This window comes from Poecile atricapillus, chromosome 1 (genome assembly GCF_030490865.1).
Source record: "Poecile atricapillus isolate bPoeAtr1 chromosome 1, bPoeAtr1.hap1, whole genome shotgun sequence".
NCBI lineage: Eukaryota > Metazoa > Chordata > Aves > Passeriformes > Paridae > Poecile > Poecile atricapillus.
In genome coordinates this window covers 136,518,639-136,541,233 of record NC_081249.1, presented here as the reverse complement: position 1 = coordinate 136,541,233, position 22,595 = coordinate 136,518,639, and the positions used below count along the sequence as shown (strand labels likewise).

Sequence of the window (22,595 nt, the reverse complement as noted above, 5' to 3'; positions counted from 1 at the left end):
AATGGTTTCTGAGACTTGAGCTTATGTCCAAATTATTCTTTAGTTGGGAAAGATTTGGTGTATGATTTTGGTTCACAGATACCTTTAGACTGAACCAAAAAGGCAAACGTCTCTCAGGGATATGACAAAAAAAAGCCTTAATTAAAGTAATAACAACAGAATACTGAGGGTTTTATAGATATGAAACTTGTACAATTCAATGGTAAATGATTGTATCCAGAAAATTAAGAGAAGAAAGCAATGCTTTGCAAAATGTACCATTTGGGGGACCTGTGAACTATAAAAGATGATGTGGTGACATGGAACATTGTGTGTTTGCGGTTTGACTCCAAGTTATATTTTGAAGAAGTTACTTGGCTGTGTATCCAGTAAGTTCATCATTATTTGCCATTAAATAGGTCACAGAATGCTAAACTCTAAAGTGTTCCTTAGCTCTGCAGAGTATCACTCAGTTCAGTCAATCAGGATGGAGAATCAGACCAAAGAAAACAGACACCCATCAAGCCAGTTTCTTTTGTTTTCTGTCTGGCAAGGTGCCATATCAGAATTTCCAGAGAGAGGTTCAAAAATTGTAATTGGGTAGTCATGCAGACAATACGTATATGTTTCAAAAATGCAAAGGATGAAATATTTTTTGAGTGAAATAATCTCATTGATTTTTTTAGAAGAAATCCAGCACAGGCCTATCAGAAACAGCCAAGAAATGCTTGTAAAATTAGATGTTTCAACTTGTAATTGTCAAAAATTTCCTTTACTCTATCCCAGGTCCTCAAAGTGATTCTTTATTCTGTTCCCACAGGTGTGCATCTGCCTAATCTGAGAGAACTGAAGTTGAACAATAGCTTGCTTACATCTGTGAGGTAAGAAATGAATGATTCTATGAAATAAATATAAAGCCCTCCATTTTATTTAAGTGATAAAAATCTTCATTTGTGCTGCTTTCATTCCTTCCATTTCTTCCTGCTATGATAATGGATTAGGTCATGAATAAATGTTCCACTACCACAGAACCTTAAGGACAGGAGCTGATCTGGAGTAAAGCCATGTAGCTGCAATGGTGCCAATGAATTAGCCCTAATTTGCCACCAGGGAAGTTCCTGCTATGCTGAAGTCCATGGAAATTTGTTGCACATTTGAAAGGAGCTAAAAATTCCCCACTTATCTATGTCTAGGTGCTTGGATTTCAGTGTTTCAGCCTTTGGGCTTTTACTGTGCACAGTAGCCTGTTCTGTACAGGTCAGACCAGTTCCTCAGCTGATGAAAATCACTTTGGCTTTACTGAAGTAAATGGAATCAGGTTTATGAGAGCTGCTGTGAAGCCTGCATGTCCCTAGCTTGCTGAGCTGCATGAAAACATCACGTTTTCTCCCAGACGACTGGGGGGAGTTGGAAAGGTAGAAGTGAAAACCATCACAATGAGGAGGCAGAGCTGTCTTCTCTCTCCTGTGCTGATATCTGTATTACCCTTGCTAATTAATGCAAAGTGGAAAAATACAGTTGATGTCAGAAAAGGGCTGTTTTAAAGGCCCTGTTTTAAACAGGTCTGCTCTCTGGCTTTGTATGGCTATCTGCAAAACTCATGGGGCAGAAAGTAGTGGGCTTGCCAGTTCTTGTTAAGAGAACATGTCATTAGAAATGGCAATAAATTCTTCTTGGTCTCTCTAAAGTATTCAATGAGCTTCAGTTGCTACACTTCGATTTTATTTTCCCTTGTTCTGGTGATGAGATGAAGTATTTGCAGTCTAAATTTTGTTTTTCTCACCTTCTAATCCATAACATGTAAAAGTGGTGATCCTACATTGCTGCAATTATTTTAATAGCAGCTGACCATTGTAGCAATGGAGGAGTAAGTAGTAGGTGAAAAAAATATAAATTTTGACAATATTAAGAGATAGTATATTAAAAAGAAAAATATAAAAAGTGGTTTTTAGTTTGATCAAAGCTCCATATTCTGTAAAAAAGTGTCAGCAGAAAGCATTTTGATCAGTTCTGTTGGTACTGAATATAAGAATGCAGTTCAGGAAAACTAAACTGCTTGACTCAGGGTTTTAGCAGGATTTTGCACTTCTGTATTCTGACACTAATTTCTGTCATGATAAGTTCTAGCAAACGATTTTCTTTGACCTGACACTCTTGTGGACCTTGATGCAGGGAATGCTTGGTCTCAAGTTGAGTTTTGATTTGATCTACTCTAATGTAAATATGTTTGGGCTTGGATATCAGGTCTAATATTGTGATGATTCCCAGGCACTCCAGCCCCAGGAGATGCTACCTGCTACTCCTTCTGTGTGCCAGTTAAATGCAATTGTCAGGGAATAGGTAAAGGAAGAAGAAGACTTTGTTAGCTCTCCCAGATATGGACTTAGTCTGTACAGTTGCAGCAGTAGCTTTCCTTTATTAATTCCCATCTTTGACAATCTGTCATTGATAAACACAGATCATTTAAGGGCAAATCCCATGCAAACACAGCCTTGTACTTGAACTTTATTTTTTGATGTCTGCATCATGTCAATTTAATGCCCATTAGAGCAACACTGCTGCCACAGCAGTAGTGATGCCTGCTATACCTAATGTAACATAGCTGGTCCCATTCTAGAGGCTGCTGCCATTTACTCCAAAATTCAGAATCTTATTTCTGAATTAATCTTGTTGATATTTGAATTCTGTCCAAAAAGTGATTATTTTGTTTTATTCAATCAAACCCTTGCAAATGAGGCCTTTGAGGATGACAGAAAAAAATGTTCTTCCATATTACTGAAAGTAATTGTCACAAATTTTGCCAGCCATAAGATCAGAGTCATTGTGGTTGTAATTTGAAAATGGGCAGCAGACAGTATGAAACATCTTGTAAGGACTGACTGGAAGATTGATTTTATTTACTGAAAAGAAGGCAGGGATAGAAAAGCAGAAAAAAAGATAGAGGGTGTTTTGTCTATGTTTAAGATGTTAAAAGCAGACATTCTTTTCATTCTATTTTATGTTAGAAAAACATATTCTGGTGAATCATTACGAAGAAAAGGCTGTCAGTGTGCATACATGAGTGGGTAATAAGATGGGAGATTTTGTGTTTTGTCACTTTATTTTTGTTTCATCTTGTCTTGCAGAGTAGGATTACCTAATTATTTTGGGATGAAATGGAATTAAATTTTTTTTTACTTTTTTTTTTTTTTTTTCATTTTGAAAATGGAAGAAGAATTGACTTGATAGATGTCAAAATGCAGGTTTATCATCCTGACTTTAGTTCCTGGGTTTTTTTGAGGCATTTATTCCTGTCAAACTCACATAGGAACTTAAGTTGCGAGGATGCTGAGGTGTGTGCATTGCCATGCACTGTTCAATGGAAATCAAAGGAGTCATGTTCTGGCAGTGAGGAATCAAGGTGTTCTTGGATTACAGTTTTCTATGGCTGGCTAGGTCAGTGAGTTTGGATATTGGCTTCTCCTGATAGTTCCTCAAGAAGTTGTGATTCCTTTGATGGGGAATGTGTTTGAGCTTGTAAATTCAAGGTCCTTCCCCAGTCCTCCTAAAGTTTGCATTACTTTTGAATACTTGAAACTTTGAAAGGACACCATTATCAACTATTTAATTTAATTCAAAAGGAAAATATATCCAAGATTATTTGCAGTGATCGATCTTGGCCGTTGAAAGGGAATTTCTTTCTTGGCTGTTTCTGGGTTTTGGTTTTCTACTGGCCCTTTGCTAAAGGGAACACCTCTGGAAAATACAATATATTGTGAAAAGAAAATAGTTCATATTGTTGTTAATTTTCTAAATCACAATAATTTCATTATGTCCTTGTTTGGTGACCTTCACCCATTTGCTAGCAACTGAGAAATTTTAGATTTATGAACTGATAATTGAAGATGAAAAGTCAAGCCTATTCTGAAGAGTGCCTGCTAAAATCTGCCGTTTTGTTATTGTTTTGTGGGGGGGTTTTTTTGTTTGTTTTTTTGTGATGGCTATGGTCCTTATTTTTGAAATGCTTCCAGTAAAAGAACTATATTCCAAGGCTAATGAATTACTACTTCTGCTTTGGCATGTAGCCTGTGTATTTTTTTATCAGATTGTTTTTATTCTCAATTCAGGGATGAATGAAAAGATCTGTTTAAAAATGTTTAGATAGCTATCTCTATGAAAGGGCTTTTAAATCAGAGAAGGGAATCTTGGGTCCTGGTTCCCATAAGTTTCCAGAAGAAGCTGTTTCAGCAGCTGAAGTTCATTTCCTCCCATTCACCACTACACATTGTAGCCAGCAGAAGAGTGATCTGCTCTCAGGGCCTCTCAAGCAACTCCTTCAAAAAAGAGAGGCTGTCATATTTTAAGTGAGATGAAATGCAGAGACTGCAAAGTGCGGGGACAAAAGTGAGTATGGAGGATACAGGGAAAGGAAAGCAGATTTTCTTCATCCAGATTGAGTTAATAGTTCATTGCTGGAGTTCTCTAATTGGTCTTGCACTACTGCAGAAGCATCCCCTAGAACAAGAGAGAAGTAATCCTGGTCTGTTTCAGTCAGTAAAATCACCAAGAGTTCAAATTAGCAAGGTGCTGAGCCCATTCAAAATCAACAATTCTTATGCTTTTATGAGCCTTAGGTTTTTGATTTGTTTTTTTTTTTTAGCACCAGCCCCCAGAAACAGGACTAGCAACACAGGAGTCCCTGTACTCACATTTTGAAATGTTTTGAGCCTGCTTGGCTGTGAAAAAAACAACTGTAAATATGAGCCAAGTGATTTGAGTAAAGATTTTGCGGATCATTTTATGGCTTTAAGAAATCAGAGCCAAACTAACTCTTTCTTAATTTGGGGTAACGGCTCTAAAGTAATGTTTAAAGTATTTTTTGAGACTTGAATCAAGATCTTTAGGTATTTTAACATAGCAGTGAACCTCCCTTTTACCCAAAAAGAGTTTAAGGAAATATCTTGTATTTTTAAAGCCACAAGAAGTTTGCCTTCAGTGGCATTGCTTACAAGCTGAAAATTAAACATTGGTCCAATTGCTTTGCTGGATCTGGATCAAGTTACACCATCTTGTATAAGACTAAGCCATGACACTGATCATCTCAAAATTTGATGTACTGATAGTGTGTCTAGGCACCAATATTTTCTGGATAGTTTTCCCTCAAAAAGGAAGAACTGGGGGTATCATTCTGCTAAATTTGCTTTTTTTCTTTGTCATTTTTACTTATTCCCTTCCTGTCACTTTTTTCTTTTTCCCCCTACACTTTTTTCCCCTCCTTTTTCTTCTGCTTGTCATTTCCAATCTTTTGCACTTACTGGATTACCATATTTGATGTATAGTAACATATGCATAGGTGTCACATGTAAAAGCAATGGGTTTTGTGCAACAAGGATCAGCATTGCTGTTATGATATTTAAAATCCCCAAATGTTTTCTAAAATCAGTTCAGTTTGCATTACAGGTGCAAATGTTTGATATATTTGTGTTACAGCAGTTTCTTACTGTGTTTAGCGAGGAATCAGGGTGCTCTTGCTCTAGGTTGTTCTTACACATGTAGTCAGAGAACCTCTGCTCTGATTTGGTTGGGGTGAATCCCTTCATGCCCTTATTTCAGCACCCAGAGTGTTACTGTTTACTTTCATATTCACATTTCAGGATGGGAAAGCATTTAATTTCAAATGCAAGCTAGTTTCTGTAGGAAGTGTTCCTGTTAATTCTTTTGTGTAGCTGGACTGAAAGTCCTTCAGCAGTTAAAATTGCTATAAAGTCTATCTTAAGAACATGTTCTGTGAGGACTTTGAGTGCTTTCCAGGAGCCAGGAAAGCATTTAAATTGAATCTTAATCTCTATTAATGAGTCTCCTCTGTATTTATGCCTGCTGTTCCCTGGGAGTATTACAGACCTGGGCAAAATTGCTGTGACCTCAAGTTTTATTTAGCATTGATGGTTTTAGGGATATTCATATTATTGGTAAAAAGTAATGATTTTGGGACAGAAATACAGCTTCTTTTAGTTGAGTGGATTATTTTCAGTAAAGCATAATCAGCCTGTCTGCCTTTGGCCCTATGGAAATCTCATTGTTTTGACCACTTACCTGTCCTGCGTAGACCTCTGGTTTGATTTCATCAGGTCAGGTGCCCAAAGTAGAAAATATAAGTGTCTTTGTGACCTTAGATCTCAGGGAATCTGACAGGCTGATTCCTTAGCAAGGGAAGCTGAACTTTTTCTGTACAAATGCACAGATGGAGCTCAGGCTCCATTCTGCAACAAACACAGAGGACATCAAAACAAGTTTGTGGCCTTGCAGTGCCTTTCCATGGTTCTCACCATCAGCACCCCATTTTCTAAAGCCTTCCCCCCACTGAAACTCCCCTGCCTTCTATTTCAAACTGTCAGGTACAGGGTGTACCTGCAAGCAAGTGGATGATAAGGCAGGGCCCGCCCCTGCAGCTCCAGCTTTAAGTCTCCTGGCCGTGGCAGGATTGGTGAGGAGGCTGCAGTGCATCTCTCTCTCCTCATAGAGCAGAGAGGATCTGTTCCCTTTGTCATCTGAGCAGTTCCATGGCAGCAGGTTTCTTTCCCCAGGACACCACTGTCATGTTTCTATTTTGTGACTGCCATACAATGCAGGACAAAATCCACCAGAGGATCATCATAGACCACAGCAACACTTTTTGCATCATGAACATGGCTAGTGAAAAAGCAAAGTAAGTAAGTAATAGCTAATGTGTGCAGGAAGGGTGCCAGTAAACTCCTGCAAGGTAAGACAAGCCCATTAAAAATTTGTGCTCCTTCTCTGCCCACTATTTGAATAGGCACTCCACTTTTAGTTATTTGGTAAAAAGTAGCCTTTCCTTTCAGGATGTTTTCTCATGCCTTGCACCTGTCCAGCTGAACCAGGTCTTCAAAAAAATACAACTCAGCTTCTGGGTTAGCTATTTTTTCTACAGCATCCTGGGTAGGTGTATAAATATGCTGTATTTTCCATCTCAGCTGCTTATTTTATCCTGGGCAGACACAGTCTTTTGAATGAGTTGTGTATAAGGCTTTTCCTAATGGTATCATGATCTTACTTATATGCTCTGGATGGATATGATAAATAAAAATGTCAGTAACAACTAGTGGATTTCTGCCAGCAAATAAGTACTTACGTGCCTGCCTATTAGGCAGTTTGCAGCTGCTCTGTTTCAGCTGTCAGTGTCAGGGTTCACTTAGGAAAATTTACACCTAGATATTCATTTTAGCCAGTGATGAGAAAAAAATGGTTATAATGATGGTGTGAGAAACACCAAAGAACAGGCTTGGGGAACAACAGCAATTAGCCCGCTGCCAGTGGAACTGTGAAGGAAGCTTTCCTATCTGACCATCCAGGAGCCAATCTGGCAGAAACACACCACCCAAGATTTTTGCTGCTGGGACTAAAGTCCCTTCACAGTGCGTGACTCCAGTGACCCCATGGGTGTCCCTCTTGGCTCCCTGCACACCCCACACTCACACAGACGGGGTTTCCTTACTGGTTCAGCCCTGGGTTTCCCACAGCAGAGTCACAGATGTTTGGATCCTTAGAGGAATTTAATTGTGGCACAATAACACAAAAACAGCTCAAGCTGCGTGCCTCCTTTCTGAGTGGTATCCAGCTATGAAAAGATTGTCTTCATGGAAATAAGAAAATAATCAGCATTAGTTTAATGGGTTTGTAGGTTGTTTTGATTCTCTTCTACAAGGGAATTGCTTCTCCACAGCTTGATTGATTTTATTTTATTTTTTTTTATGGAAAATAATTATGTTCAGTGGGAAAATACATTCTTGGAATGCAAGGTAAATGCTGATTTTAAAAAAGGGAAGGAATCAGGTTGGAGGGGAAATTATGCTAATGGTTGTATTTGTCAGTTGTAACTGCCAAGTGAGAGGAATAAAAATTAATAAATAGTTTCAGTGTACAATCAGTTGCAATAATTTCTATAGAATATTCTCCATACAGAAGTTGATTTAGTTGTTCTTATTTTCTGCAGAAATTTGCTGTACACCAAGGGCCTGTTACTATTTTTCCCCTAAAATACATGCATACTTCCTTTTCTCTAGCTGTGTTTCTCATTTGTTGTGTGGTGAAATTTTATCCTTCCATCATGAGATCTTTAAAGGCTGCATGAGATCTCTCAGATGCAACAACAGCTAGATCAATAGCTGGAAGAAATAAATCCTGAAATACCTTTGTGTTTTAGGATGTGAAGCTGTGATTTTGTCAGCAAGTGTATGCATGCATATTCTTCACCCTTTGCCATATGCTGCACTATGTGTTCTTCTTGTGGGGATAAGAACCTGAACACAAAGGCCTGATAATGAAACCTACCACCTACACTTTTGGTAGCAGAAGTTTCGTGAAAGACTTTGTTTTTGAAAGACCATTTGTGGTATCTCCTGGTTTGAACTCCATCAACCTCACAATCCTACCACTCTACTTCGAACCGTTGCTTCTCACCATAGGCAAGAATTCAGAGAGATTTGGTTAACTCTGCTTACTGTTGCAACTATAGTTGCCTCAAAAGCAAGGTCAAGATGATCTACATTCAATTAGCACACCTGCAGTAGATTTGGGATGTCTACTGGTGTGCTGTGAAGGAAATGCTGAGGTTCTGCCTTGTAGTATGGAAAACTATAAGGTCCTGTGTGTCTTGGTAATCCTGTGATGGGCTTTGAGATCCCCCAAGCTTCTCTTCTGCATCCTGTTTGCTTGTTGTAAAAGAACATCTGGAGGCCAGTACAAACGGAGAACATCACACTTGAAGCTATTGTTTAAGGAAGAAGTCTTGATTTGGGACATGCAGAGACAAGTCTGCCATGCCAGATCTGTAGTGAACATTAGAGGCTGAGAGAGGAAAGAAATTTGGAGGAAATCACCTACCATTCGCAGATCCAAGTTGTACCTGTATCTTTTTCTTGCAAACTTATTTATTTTTTGCTTTCTTATTAGATGTATACAGAGATAAAAAAAAGAAAAGTTAAGAAGAAGAAATGGCCATCAGCCTCAGAAGGAAATCATTAGTGTCATAAAAATTTGCCTGATCTAAAGAATCTCAAGAACCTGCATTTCCACCATTGTATATTCAGACTGAATCACTTTCAACTACATTCTCTCTCTAGGTTTTCATATCAACCACTTCTGCAATATTTCAAGTACTTTTTTTACTGTGAAAACTCTATAGCCATTTACATGATAAAAATTGAATAGCTACACCAAGCTGATCCAATTCTGTAGTTGTGTGTGGTCAGTTAATCTAGAGTTCCAGTTTTTCTGATACAGAGAAAAAAGATGATTCAGGGGACTTTTTTTTTTTTCTTCTTCTTTTGGTGGTATGTGTCTTAACACCACTGAATCTGTCAGATGATTTGGATCTTTTACAGAATATTCCTTCTGCTTACCCTGAAGCATTAGAAGTTTTAAGTGTTGGTTTTGAAGGATGAGATCTATATTAAAGCAAAGTTGGAGTATATCTGTCTTACTCTGCCAAAGCTCAGACCTGGAACATACTGTGAAACAGGCACACAACATGTGGGAGACTGAAAAGTTATTTATGCAGGAAATTTCAAAGCACTGTGGGATTCAATTCTTCAATGTAAGTAACTCATTCTGTAACCACAGTTTCGTTATCCTTTATTTTTTTATATGTAAGCTTTCAACAGTGAGAATGAACAATTGCCAAAGCTATAGGAACTCTCAGTAGCTATGGGGTTAAACTGAGGGGCAATGGATCTGTGGGTGTGAGAGTTTTATTTACTGTGTGCCTCAACTTTTTCCTATTTGAAAAGCCGTTTGGTCTTGTGGAAGATGTAGTGCACCCAGTGGGATGCAGCCACGGTGTGTTGGGTTTCTACAGTTTCTCTGGGGTGCAGCTTTATGCCAAGGGTGGGAGCTAAAGCAGGATGGAAAAAATGTAGTCAAGGGCAAGTCTTGTTTGACAGGACCACACTTTGGCAATCTCTGCTCCTTTGAGATTGTGGGAGCAGAGTTAAAGCAACTGTTCTTTCATTGTGAGAATGCTATAGCAGTAACTAATCTGACAAGCAGTTTTAATGATCAAAAGGAAATTAACACAAAATTAAGTTATCCTTCCCACACATGTTATATATTTGTGTGTTAAGGAATTGCTGTTCCTGACTCCATCAGCATTGATCAAGCCCATTATTCTGGTTTAGGGGGTTTTTTTGACAACAACTAAAAATGAGAGCACTTGAAATTAAAGCTACGTTTCATGTGTATTAACTTTAACAGAAGTAAGCATCTCGGTTACCTTAGGCACAAGTATGATGGGTTACAGAAGTGAACATATCAGTACTCCCACTTACAAATATCTCTCTCCTGTTCATCTCAGAAAGCACTTTTTGTTTAAATCTGACATGGAAAATAAAGTTCTTGCAAGTAATAGAGCACTTGATGTAATATTGCAGTTGCTACAGTGGTTTCAATGAGAAGCAACCATGATGAGTAAAACAGCTATAAATCAGGAATGGCCCAGAGATGTATCTCACTGGGTGTGGGTTTTTTCATCTGTTGTCATCTCCTGTATCCAGATGCTATCCTTGCCTGCCAGTGCTGGAGGGGGAGGCAGGGGGCGGTGGGCAGTGGTGTTAGTGCAACAAGGGTTTTTATGCAGTATCTCTGGTCAAAGCATGGCTACAGATGTGTCCATGGCAGAGCTCAAGTACTCTTATCAGGACCACCAGAGTGGTCCCTGGCTTCTGTCCTGGAAAACTGCCTTGGATGTTATTTTTGGCTGCTGAAGCCAGGTAGTCTCCTGTCCTTGATTTCAGGCTTTTGCTTTAGTGACAATGCTGGCCAAAAGCACATGGCTCCTTGATAATTGTAATTTGCCTTAGTAGGCCCACAAAAGTTGTAGCAGGTGTCTCGGCCTTTGACATAACAAAGATGAAAAGACAGAGTCACAGGCTGGATGAAGTGTGATACCTTGAATGTTCTCCCTGATCTATTTACCCCTGGTGCAGCACTAGGCAGTTGCATTTTCTCCCAGACACCTATTTCGTTGTCAATGAAGTGTACAGCAGAGATCCACAGCTAAAAAAAGCAATATACGAGATCTTTACCCCTTTCCAAACTTGGAATTTAACACACAAGCAACCAACAAACAAAATAAAAAACAACCCCACAACCCTAGAATGAAATAGTGAGATTTGTTTGTTGGGAGAAATATTACCAGGGGCATTAGCTCTGCAGACCATTTTGAAAGCAACTTCTTATTCATAGTAAGGTTGCCTCAAAAATTTGGGACAACAGAGACATGCTACTGCAAAGACCTTTGGCAACAATAACTTTTTGTTCACACAGAAGTTCTTCATTTGCATGTAAAAGGGAGTTATGAAAACAGAATTTCATAGGCACAATTTTTATTTAAGGAGACATTTGGTAAATGCATGCTTTCTGTTCAGCCTAAGACAAGCTAGCCTTCCTCTGATGTATTTAAGAATTGCCTAGCGAACTCACTTTTTGCTTAGTTTTTGAAGTCTCCAACAACATGTCTCAACAGGATTAGGAACTCTTTCTCTTGAAAAGTTGCACAGTTCAGAAGGCAGAATGAGACCAGATTATTAGGTGCTTCATTTCCATGGTATATCAGCTTAAAAGTGGCCTTCTGGCAGCAGCAGATGAGACATGATCCTCATTATCTTGCACCTTGGGCCATGGTTCACTCTGGCATAAGAAAGCATAAGATGCTAAAGGCAATCTGTGATGTGAGACAGAGGAGAACCAAACCAGCAGTTCTCAGCATATTGCTACTTGAATTTTGAAGAGTGAATACAAAACCTACAAGGACTGCAATGCTGCAAAGCAAGGCAGGTCATCCCATTCACATATTTGTTCAGCTGTAAAAGGACACTGCAGGGACAATAAGGACACGGCCTCAGCACTGCTTGCAGAGTTGGGGGCTGTGTAGTGGATTTGATCAAGTACAAGGAACACATGCATACAATCAGTTTTACAATTTTGAATATAGCTATTTGAGAACACAATGAAACTTTTATGTAAGCTTCCTATTAGAGCATATGTTACTGATTTAAATAACATTCAGGCTTTAAAAGTTTTTGTTTCAGATGTCAGAATTATCTGTACAACCAAACCATTGTGTGCCGACACCAACCATATTGATGTTGTCACAGTACAGCTTGATATTCACTTGATTTCTGTGGATCAGAGATGGGATTCTTTTATTTCTTTATTTTGTAAGACTGTAGTTTGGTCACTCTCTTACAGTCTGAATTTCTCTATTTACCAGTGCATTCATTTTCAGAGTGATCTTTAAAATAAATAAAATCTGCATCAATGACTATTTTAAATGTATTTTTTCTGAAGATTTATTCAACAGATGCAGGTGTGCTTTGAGATAATGCTTGCAAGTTCTGTGGATTTAGTGCTTTATTTCTAGGTAAATGATTCAAAACCGACTTCAAGAAGAAACGATGGGGTTCAAACTGACAAATGTGTTCAGGGTTTTGCTGTTGTGTTTACTGGGTAGCTTGAGCTCAGTGGAGCTATTCAGGATTTATTGTCATGAAACCGAGAGTAGAATTTGGCTCTCTAGGTCTGATATTCATCCAGTAAAAATTTGGCAGGATCGAATCAGTCCCTGAAGAACAAGGATGTTAGATTAATGGAAGAACACATTATTTCTCAAACTTGTTATTAGGCGCTGTGAGCCAAACTGTTCATTGCCCCTCTGCTCTCTCCCCAGCCTTGGGGAGTGATGACAAGATGGGAGCATCAGATTTCATGGGAAAAAATACTAAATGGTTGTGCACAAGTGGGGAGGGTGTTGCCAAGACCCTCACAGAAGCACTGGGCTGTTTGATGAGTTCCCATCCCTGCTGCAGTTATTTTGAGATAGTTGGAACTCAGGCTTCAAAGCCTTCGGTTTATTAATATTATTTTCTCAAAATCAATTATAAATGCAAATTTTTGGGTTAAAAGTGAAACTAGGGAAGTCTATATTGATTTCTTGGCACTTTGGGATACTGAAAACATGATCTGATATTCAGTGTGTGTTTTGCAGGCAAGCGTGTGTGTAGGAGTCCATGTGGAGTAATTACTCAGGAGGACTCTGGTTTGGCAGCTTCAGGGGCTGTAATCCTCTTGTTTATCACAATCAAACGTTATGATATACATATCCCCACCCCATGCTCCATCTCTCTACCTCAAACCTGTCTTGAATGAAGTATAGCAGGGGTGAGGAAGATATATAATGGCTTTGGTTATTAATTCTTTGCCTTTCCTGTAAAGTTCCCAGCTTCCACGTCACTTGGGACAGGTCACTTTTCCACTGGATTGGCATTATTCATTGTATTAATGAGAGCTGTGTTTCCTCTACAGTGTCTTCTCTTTCCTTCTATAAAGTCTTTGCTGTTTGCACATCACTGAGCACTCCTGTGCTGGATCATATGACCAACTGCCACCAGCCTTGAGACCAGTGTCTCATCTTTTTACTTTCAGCCATCAAACTTTTCAATCCTACTTTCTGTTTTTGGAATAGGTGCTGTAATTTTCTGTATGATCATGCCCAGTACAGGAGAATCCTCATCTCTTATGTGTCTCATTAATTACAGCCTTGGTCAATGATTATTTGGGTGGGAGTGTTCTGTTACACTGCATGTATAATTACAGTGGATTTTCTCTTACTAGCCTGATAAATTGCTATTAAGAATTTATTATTACATTAAAATAGTCTACCCTAGTAAATCATTATCAGAGTGCAGATTCCCATTAATTCCATTTCAATAAAGGTCAATAGATGTATCTCCTCAGTTTGGGCTGATCTCACCCTCTGCACTTACCATAAATGAAAACATGCCTGTGTGTACACTTGCACGCCCGTGGTGGTCATGTGTGCTCAAACAACTCCTCATTTTGCTCTCACCCCCTCCAAGGTGGATGTGCCAGATGCTTTAGAGCTGTTCCCAGAGGAGACACTCCCATCTCTTGCAAGCTCTTAAGTTCTCATCTCACCAGCCAAAATATTTCAGAAGAATTTTGAGAAATGCAGGTGCGTGCAGTTGTGAGAAGCAGCTTGCTTTAAGCTACATGGCTGTTTCACCTTACAGCATCCATACTCTCAAGGGCAATTATCTCTACAGTAATTAACAAGGGAATTTTCTCTGATGCTGCAGCATGAGTCATGCAGCTTCCAAAAGATTAGTTTGTTAGTTACTGAATAAAATGTTTGCAGATGTACTTTGCTGTGATAACATCTCTGACTGGGGATGACTCATTACAGATGCAGGAGTAAAGATCTGCAGGGCCAAAATGTGACTGCATGATCCAGAATTTTAGGCTCCTCTAGCAGCTAGCATGACCCCAGTGTCAGCAAGAGGAATTTGGTTCTACAGTAGGGCCCAAAGGGGAGAAAGTCCTTTTGCCTCTTCTCACTGCCTCTACCTTAGCAGGGAAGGAGAGGTGGCAGTCATTTGCTCTGCATAAGAGCTGGAGTGCCCTTCTTGGGCTGCTAAGTCTCTTCCCAGAAACAAGAGAGAAAAATTAAGCCAAGTCGTGCCAAACAGTGCAACAAAGTTCATCCTTTCTTAGTATTTTTCTTCTTGAGTTAAAGATGAGCTTTGGGACAGCCAACTTCAGCCTTGTAAGAAACCATTGCCATTAATATCTGTATTTTTTTATTTTTTTTTTTTCATATTCTGAAGTGTCTGTTTAAGCATTTTTTTAATAACAAGACCCTTTTATCAAACACTGGGTTGCATTGCAAACATGCAGTGGTTCTGCCTTCTGCAAGTACCCAAGACATGGGATGCACAACATAATTCCTTTGTCTGGAATACAAAGCCTCATCAACTTTGATTAGCGTTAACCTTGAAAGTGCTACTCCTGACTGGTGCCAGTTAGCTGTAGGAGAGTCAGAGCTGCAACCCATAAATGAAACTGAAATGGATTTAAGACTAAATTTAGTAGCACAAATTGTGAAGAGTAAGGTAAGTAGGCTTTAGAAGTAATTTCAGTTAGGGTCCTCTTCTGATGGTGTGCACAGCAGGAGAATGCTTTGAGGACTTGTGAGCTAATAATTCCTAGTGAATGTGTGCTGTGCATGAGCTAGCACATAGTGTGAGTATGGACTGACCCTGTCTGTGTGCACTGGGTTTAACCACAGTCAGCTCTGGAACTGCGACAGAAAAAGAGAAATAGGATTTAATTCTGAAAGTCTTAGAGTATGAGCAGGAAGCAGCTTCCACAAATGCATGGAGCGATCAAGGACTAGAGGGAATAACTGTTTGTTCTTGGGGCCCTATGTAAGAATTGCTTGGGAATTAATCCTCTGCTTTGCTTCAGCATTCTTCATATTGATAGAGACATTAGGAACAAGCATATTACTGCCATCTTCTGTGGCAAAAGACCTTCAGTTAAAAATTCAAGACAAATTTAAAATGGAAATAAAGTCCATTCACCGTATCTTACTCTACCATATGTAATCAGGTTAGGATTGTCTTCAGTTTTGCTGGCCTAATAAACAGAGCTTCTATCAGAAACATTGTTTCAATGACACAAAAATGAGAGTGACTACTTCCCTTTATCTCTGTTCAGTGGTTTACAGAAGAGAAAATTCTGCACCAAAATTAGCCCAAAATTTTAAAATCTCATCAGTGCTTGAGGAGGGTCATGAAATGAGCAGTGCAATCTCTTCACATTATTCCTAATGCCATATTTGTGTTTATGGGTGTGTTGGCCTTGCTTGATGGTAGGTTCTGCTTTTGTAATCTAATTTAATTTCTTTCTTATTATAGGCATGTAGCTTGCAAATCTAATAATAAATTTTCTGTAAATATTAATTTGGAGGGAATCTGTTCCTTAAGGAAGCCTTAGAACCAGTTTTTGTTTTATTTAGAAAATATACACAATGTAAATAGACCATGGACGATCTTGTGCAAGGCCAGGGATGTGGTGATATGAATTCGGCTTTCTTTGTTCTAGTGTTACTGGAGGCAAGATTCCTGGGTGCACAAAATTCACTGCAGCTCTTGTGGTTCATATCAGTTGAGGGTTTTCTCCTCAAGGGAAGACTACCCTTAGATGGGAAGAGATGTTCAATGAGACTGAGATTTTTTTTTTAATGTTTAGTTCTGGCCATTGAGTCAGATGCACTGTTTGTACCTCAAACGCTATCAAGTCTTACATAAACACATTGTGTGGTGTGTCTGTTGTGAGCTTATTTAAATGGGCAGCATCCAGGGAAAGGGTAATTAGAGACACCCAATGCCTGCAGCCCCTGCAGTGGTAGAGGATGGATGAAATCAGATAGGTGTGAATGATTCCCATGGACATACCAATCCCTAGGAGGCAGAGGGGTGAAAACCCCCAGCTTCACCTAGAAACTTCCATTCAACCCTGTATTTGGTCCATCACAGAAGAGAGGCACCTGGGAATATTTTTCCTTGCACTCATCCTTTATTCAGGCATACACAGACTCCTTTCTCCTGACAAGGTTCTTCCCAAGTATTCAGATGGTAGAGAAACAACTAAAAATACAGATAAGAATATGTCTATCCCCACTCATAAAAGCAGTCCTTCCTGACCTCTGGGACTGGCTGGATGCCCAGTATCCCTGAAGCAGGCAGCTTGACTACAGGGGTGTGCTGCAAAGCTGTATCAAAGCTGCATGAGGCTCTCCGAAGGCAATGCAAAGCTGGTCTTGTTCCCTGTCATCCACAAAGAGAAGACATGAGTACAATAACTGCTAATTTGATATTTCAAGATTACAAGGGCCCCCATGACTTCTATCTTCCACAATTTCCTGTAGAAAACTTACAGTTCTCTGTATTATAAGAATAAATATTGTAAGAGATAGCTAATCCAAAATTCTGAGAACTATTTTAGCTTCTTATGTGGTCCTGAGAAACTGGCCTGGCTTGAGTATGGATGTTGGACAACATGACCTTCCTTCCAATTCAGTCATTACTGTGTTTCTGTGAACTCCATGCTAGTCTCCACCTCCTCTGTCTTTGAATTTAGTTACCCACTGTTTTGTTCTTTATTATTCAGATACTCTGATATCATGGCTACAGTCGAGAATTCTGAGTTTTTGGTTGGTTTGGGATTTGATAAAGTGTTGTATTTTGTTTATGGTAGACTAGGGGCTTTATGCAATATAATGTTACCAGCGATGGCAGATGATTAAGCCCCCAGTTTGATTTGCCACCCTTTTTGTGTTATCTCTGTATTGTGCAGCACTGTAATGTCAGTGAAACATTACATAAGCATGGACTCAAGCAGGTCAGTGTGTGATTTTCTGGGTTATGACCAGAAAGTTTAAAGTTCATATAAATGATCCCTTATGGATATTTTGCTACACTCAAAGGGTGGAATAATAGGATGGAAAGGATTATAATTTTCTGCTGATTCAAAAAATGTTATTTGGCAAAAGTGTTATTTCTTTCAACTGCAAAATCAGAACAGAGGTAACTCTGTAAGAGGGACAGAGTGAGACTGACCGTGCAGTCAGCTCAGATATGTTAATTTGGGTTATATGAGTACAGCTAATGATGCCAGCATAAGAAAACCCCACTTAATTCTTAGCAATTGCCTGTGATTTATGGCAGAATTACCATGATGTAGCTCTTGGAATAATCTTAATCAAACTGAACTGGGGTGACATCTTGTCATACCAGAACACAGATGGCAGTGGGATAAGTAAAGAGTGGTATAATTTTATTCCTCGCTTTCGAGGGTGAACGTTTTTAATGGAATTTCTTGTGAACAATGTGAGATTTGAAAGAAGTCTCAGTGGCCTAGTAAGCAAGTCTTGATTTTTTTCACTCATTCAAATAGAGCTTGAATTGTTTTTTGTAAGGGATCTTGGAACCTCATTGTGCCATCTCCGTGTCCTGTGGATGGCTCGGTGTGGGCTCTCAGATTTAGATGGGATCTCTTCCTGCAGCTCTCTAAAAGTAAGTATAGATGTGTCCTGACAAAAGACAATCTCAGAACTGTCTTCAGTTGATTTTCTTTACTTTTAGTCTTCATTCTCCTCACCCTTTCCTTTTCTGACTGGCTTTGGTTTGATGCCTTGAATTGCATGTGTTAGTTTAAAAGATGCTACAATATAGCTTTTTAAAATGAGGTGTAACATTCAGGTCTGATCCTGAGTATGCCTAAAGCAGTATATGGCTAAATTAGCACTTGTTATTTAAGGCTGCAACAGCCACACTTTATAAAATGTTCACTTCCTTGTTAGTTTCATCCATTTAGTATTTCAAGTATTAGAAAACATTTTGCAAAGCTTTGGTGTTACTTGTGCAAGCCCATGGTTTACATGTCTATTCTGTTTACTTCTGCTGAGGAACTCTACATTGCTTATAACAATATCTCTGACCTGAGCCAGCTGACCTGGCTGGACCACCTTGAGGTTTTGGACCTGGAAGGGAACAATATTGAGGACATCAACCAGGTGCAGTACCTGCGACTTTGTTGCAAGTTAAGCCACCTGACAGTGGAGGGCAACCTTATTTGCCTGAAGCCAAATGCAGAATCTGCAGAGGTGAGGACTTGGTTTGCACATACTGTGTTAATTTTTTGTCAGTGGTATTTAACTGTGAGTTGGAAATGAGAAACATTTCTGCATCTTCCTGTTGCATCATTCTAAATGATGGCAAGGGATGCATTTCCCACCTTTCATTTCTGTTGATTTTGTGGTCTCATCAGTATGGTCTCCAAGATGACCACAGGCAAACTACAAGGCTGCTAGTAAAGACTCAGGCCTGTTTCCCAGCAATATGAGGAAAAACTTCTTCTCTTGGAGTATGAGCACTGGAACAGGTATTCCAGAGAGGCTGTGGAGTCTCTTCCCCTGGAGATACTCAAAACCCATCTGGATGCGATTCTATGCAATCTGCTCTGGGTGAACCTGCTTTAGCAGAGGGGCTGGACTAGGTGATCTTAAGAAGTCATTTCCAGCCCCAACCATTCTGTGAGTCTGTGGTGAGATAACTGTTTTTGAGGGGTTTCCATTTCTTTTGGAGGCTCTCCAGTCCAAAAGCAAGTCCTCCAACACCACCATGCTCAGAAGTTGAGCTCCTCAAAAAAGGAATGCTTGAGGTAACTAGGAAAAGCTATAATGTTGGAACTGCTTGATAGCTTTTCCCCCGAAAGGTTAAAATCAAATAACCAAAAAGACCTTCAGAAAAATCTGAAGACACAAAACACAGAGATTTGCCTCTTATGTACTAAAATGATAGAATAATTTCTGCTGAAGTATTTTGTTGAAGGCATGAAAGAGCCTCCGTGTCACAAAGATGAGAGCACAGTAATACACGATCTGATTTGGGTTTCAGGGCACTCAACAAGCAAAGCAAGGGAGATCTAATTCTACATGAACAGCCTTAGAGCTGTATTACTCTCTTTCACTTTCTCCTGCTTCATAAAAAAGCATTGTTGGGATATTAAAACACCAACATATTGCCATCCAGGTCTTTTGGAAGGTCTGTGGGCACACAGAGTTATGTAAAACACACGTCTCACTAAGGATGGTGCAATTCCCAGTGGCAGCATAAACAGCTGATAATGCATGTCCAAAATCAGAGCTGATGCTGTTAACCCACTGCAACATATTCCATAGCTTTCCTGTGTATTTTAAAGAAGTCATGCTGCTGTTAATTTGCCTAAAAGGTTTGGTTTTGATATTCTTCCTGGGTTTGGTCTTGAAAACAGGTATTAACACTAAAACTCCATCATGCAATAGACATAAATCTTGGCACTTCTTAAATATATGAGTTAATAGCATTTTTCAGATGTAATTGTTGGCTTGATCTTATTGCTCAGTAAAAGGGGCCATGGACGGTAGCTCTTTAGCTATCATAATTTTCCTCTCTGGAATTCAAAAGACAATATTATATACTTGCCTTTCTAGTTTGAACTGGTGGAAATATCCTTGAAGGACCACATTGTAACTGCTTGTAACCAAAATAGTTTCTCCATTCTGGAACATTTCTCCTAATGGAAGATGCAATCATGAGAGGAAAAACATATCCCTGCAGTAAGGAAGCACTGCCTACTTGTGATGGACAAGGCATGCCTGCTTACTCTTTCTACTCCCATGGAGATAAATACAGCTACTAACGCTTCCAATCATAGCTTCCTACTATAGAAATGGTGCAATGTATCCTAACAACACAGAAAGTCTCCTTCAACTTCCCTGTTGTTCCTGCTCAATGAAAGTGGGATTTTTGGAGGGTTTGGCATCTTCAGTCCTTAAGTGTACTTCTAATGGAGAAATGTCAGATTTCCCTTGGCTTGTTCAGGTGAGGAAATCAGTCCTTGGGATGCTCTGCATGTTGTCCCGTAATGGAAGTACAAAGAGCAGTAGTATGTGATGGTGTGCCCTCCTGCTCTGCTCCGTGCAGAATGGCTGTCTCTGCTCCTGTGCAAGTAGGTGCTAAGATCTGATTAGTGAGAGACACCTCTGCTGAATTATGGTGCAAACCTTATGCCAAAGTCAGTGATACAGATTTTATTTAACAGTAAATGTGAGGTAGAGAAATAAAAACAAATAGAAAAGAGAGGAGAGAAAAGAATGTTGTCACCCATGGATCCAGTGGCGTCCCTGTTGATCCTTCTTCAGCTGGGGCTTCTTGGTGGTAGGGTCCCAGGGTCATTCAAAACTTTTCATTCTTTATACATTTTAGCAAACAGGATTTAATGCTCATTGGCTACACAGTTCTCTTATGCTGTTGGTTAAGTTATTATCTCTTGCCTCTAATGCTAATTAGTCCACATGCTTAGCCTTTCTTTTCTTTTGAGCTGATGACCGAGATCTTCCCCTGTCAGAATACCTTTTACCCAGTGGGGACTGACTTTAGCAGAGCTGCTGATTAGTCTTTCCCTGTGGTGTGGCCTGTAAATTTTTTTGTTTCCATTATCAGTGATACATTCTTCTTCCCAGCTTTGTTAACCTCCCGCTAAGTATGTGATAACAGCCGGACAATAGTGCCATCTTTATCTTATCTACAGCCCGAGTTCCAGTTATCCACAGAGGAGTATCTGGAGGGGCTTCATTGGTCGTTGGTGGTCCCAGATGCGAATTTGCCTGGGGAGTCAGCACAATTGGTGTGTTTTACACTGAGTTGTAGCAGAGGCAGACTGAGTTCCCTGTAGTCTCCCTCCCAGTGTCTGTGCTGGGAAAATGATTTGCTCTCAGGTTGTTACAAAGTGGGGCCTGCCCTTGGCTGCTGAGACCTCCTCCATGGACTTCGTTGTTTTCTTGATTTCAGTGGATGTTTGCATTTTTTTGGTGTATAGAAAAGAGTAGGTGTGGGCTTATTTTAGTGTGCCCCTGATGGCCAGCTCTAATACCTCAAGCTCCTTCTTGTAGTCTGGCCCTTTCTAAAGGTCTGTAAAAGCTCTCCTATTTATTTACTTTTAATCTACAGAATGGTCCAGCTAAATTTACTGCTCTTTCTTCAGATGCCCTGTTTGCTCCCTGTAATTTGATTTTCAGATGAGCTCATCTTCCCTTGTTATCTAAACCAAGAGCAACAACTTGATGATAAATTCTGCAACTTCTGTTGCTGTAATGCAACATGAGTGTAACATGATTCTTCTCTCCAACAGGACATGGCTGGGAATTGGCTGTAGCTGAGAATGGTTGGCTCATTTTCTAAATTAAGATTAAAGACTTAGTTTGAGAAATTAGTGTCCACCTCTTAACAACAGCTAACACATTTTATTTAGTGAGTTCTTTCTGCCAATGTCAGTGCTGCATTGTGCAGGGGGAGGGGGCATCCAGCCAGCCAGGCCCCACAGAAAGACTTCTGTTTGTCATCACTCCGTATTGAATGAAGACTTGGCTTTGTGGGGGTTTCTAGTATTTCATGCAATGCCCTGAAAAACGTAAGATTTCCCTGGGTGAAGCAATTGATTGGTGGGTAGCTGTCCATTTGTATTCTGCCACTATCGGTGCACTCTTGTTTTATATGTCTTTTTTGTGGCGTGACTAAAAACACAATCCATGGAAGTGCTCTTTCTTTCTCCGTAAGCAGGTGTTGCAACACCCTTAACATATTTTCAAGTCTTTCTATCACCTGAGTATTGATGCAAACACCAGAGAATCGCAAAAGCAGGGAGACAGATTGGCTGAATGCTGAGGGTGCCCCAGCTTTCTGTGGGCATCAGTGGCCTTCTATGCTTTTGTACATTATACATAATATAACAAAGACAAATGGCAAAGTCATCAGTGGGTAAATAACAAAGGAGCCTTTGAAGGACATGTCTTTGCAGTCCTCAGGACATTTTCATGATTAATTCAAGTAGAAATTATGTGAGAAGCATTTCAAATTATATGGCGGTCATACGAATTGAACAGTACTGTGCTACTGGAATTCCACAAACTGTTAAATACACTGACCACTTTCTCAATTTCTCCAGGACCCAGACTATAATTACAGAGCAGAAGTAAAAAAACTCATTCCCCACTTGAAGTATTTGGACAGAATACCAGCAAGTCAGACTGCTCTCCTTCCTTCCAAGAAGATGCATGAGCATTCTCTAATCATCAAGAAATCCATCAAGGAAGGTGGTTTAGTCAAAGACATTTCACAGTTAGGTATGACAGGTTCCTTGTTGGGGTTCATTTTTCAAGT

The 22,595-nt window shown here is 39.7% G+C and overlaps 1 protein-coding gene across 2 annotated transcripts in view; it reads left to right on the top strand.

Moving 5' to 3' along the window:
- LRRC56 (leucine rich repeat containing 56) overlaps positions 1 to 22,595 on the top strand; it is a 69,050-nt gene that overhangs the window by 35,507 nt on the left and 10,948 nt on the right. For both annotated transcript variants that reach the window (XM_058829043.1, XM_058829042.1), the window contains 4 exons: positions 800 to 860; positions 17,813 to 17,909; positions 18,302 to 18,499; positions 22,381 to 22,558. In XM_058829043.1, the coding sequence (XP_058685026.1) occupies positions 800 to 860; positions 17,813 to 17,909; positions 18,302 to 18,499; positions 22,381 to 22,558 (534 nt within the window). The remainder of the gene's footprint in view (positions 1 to 799; positions 861 to 17,812; positions 17,910 to 18,301; positions 18,500 to 22,380; positions 22,559 to 22,595) is intronic.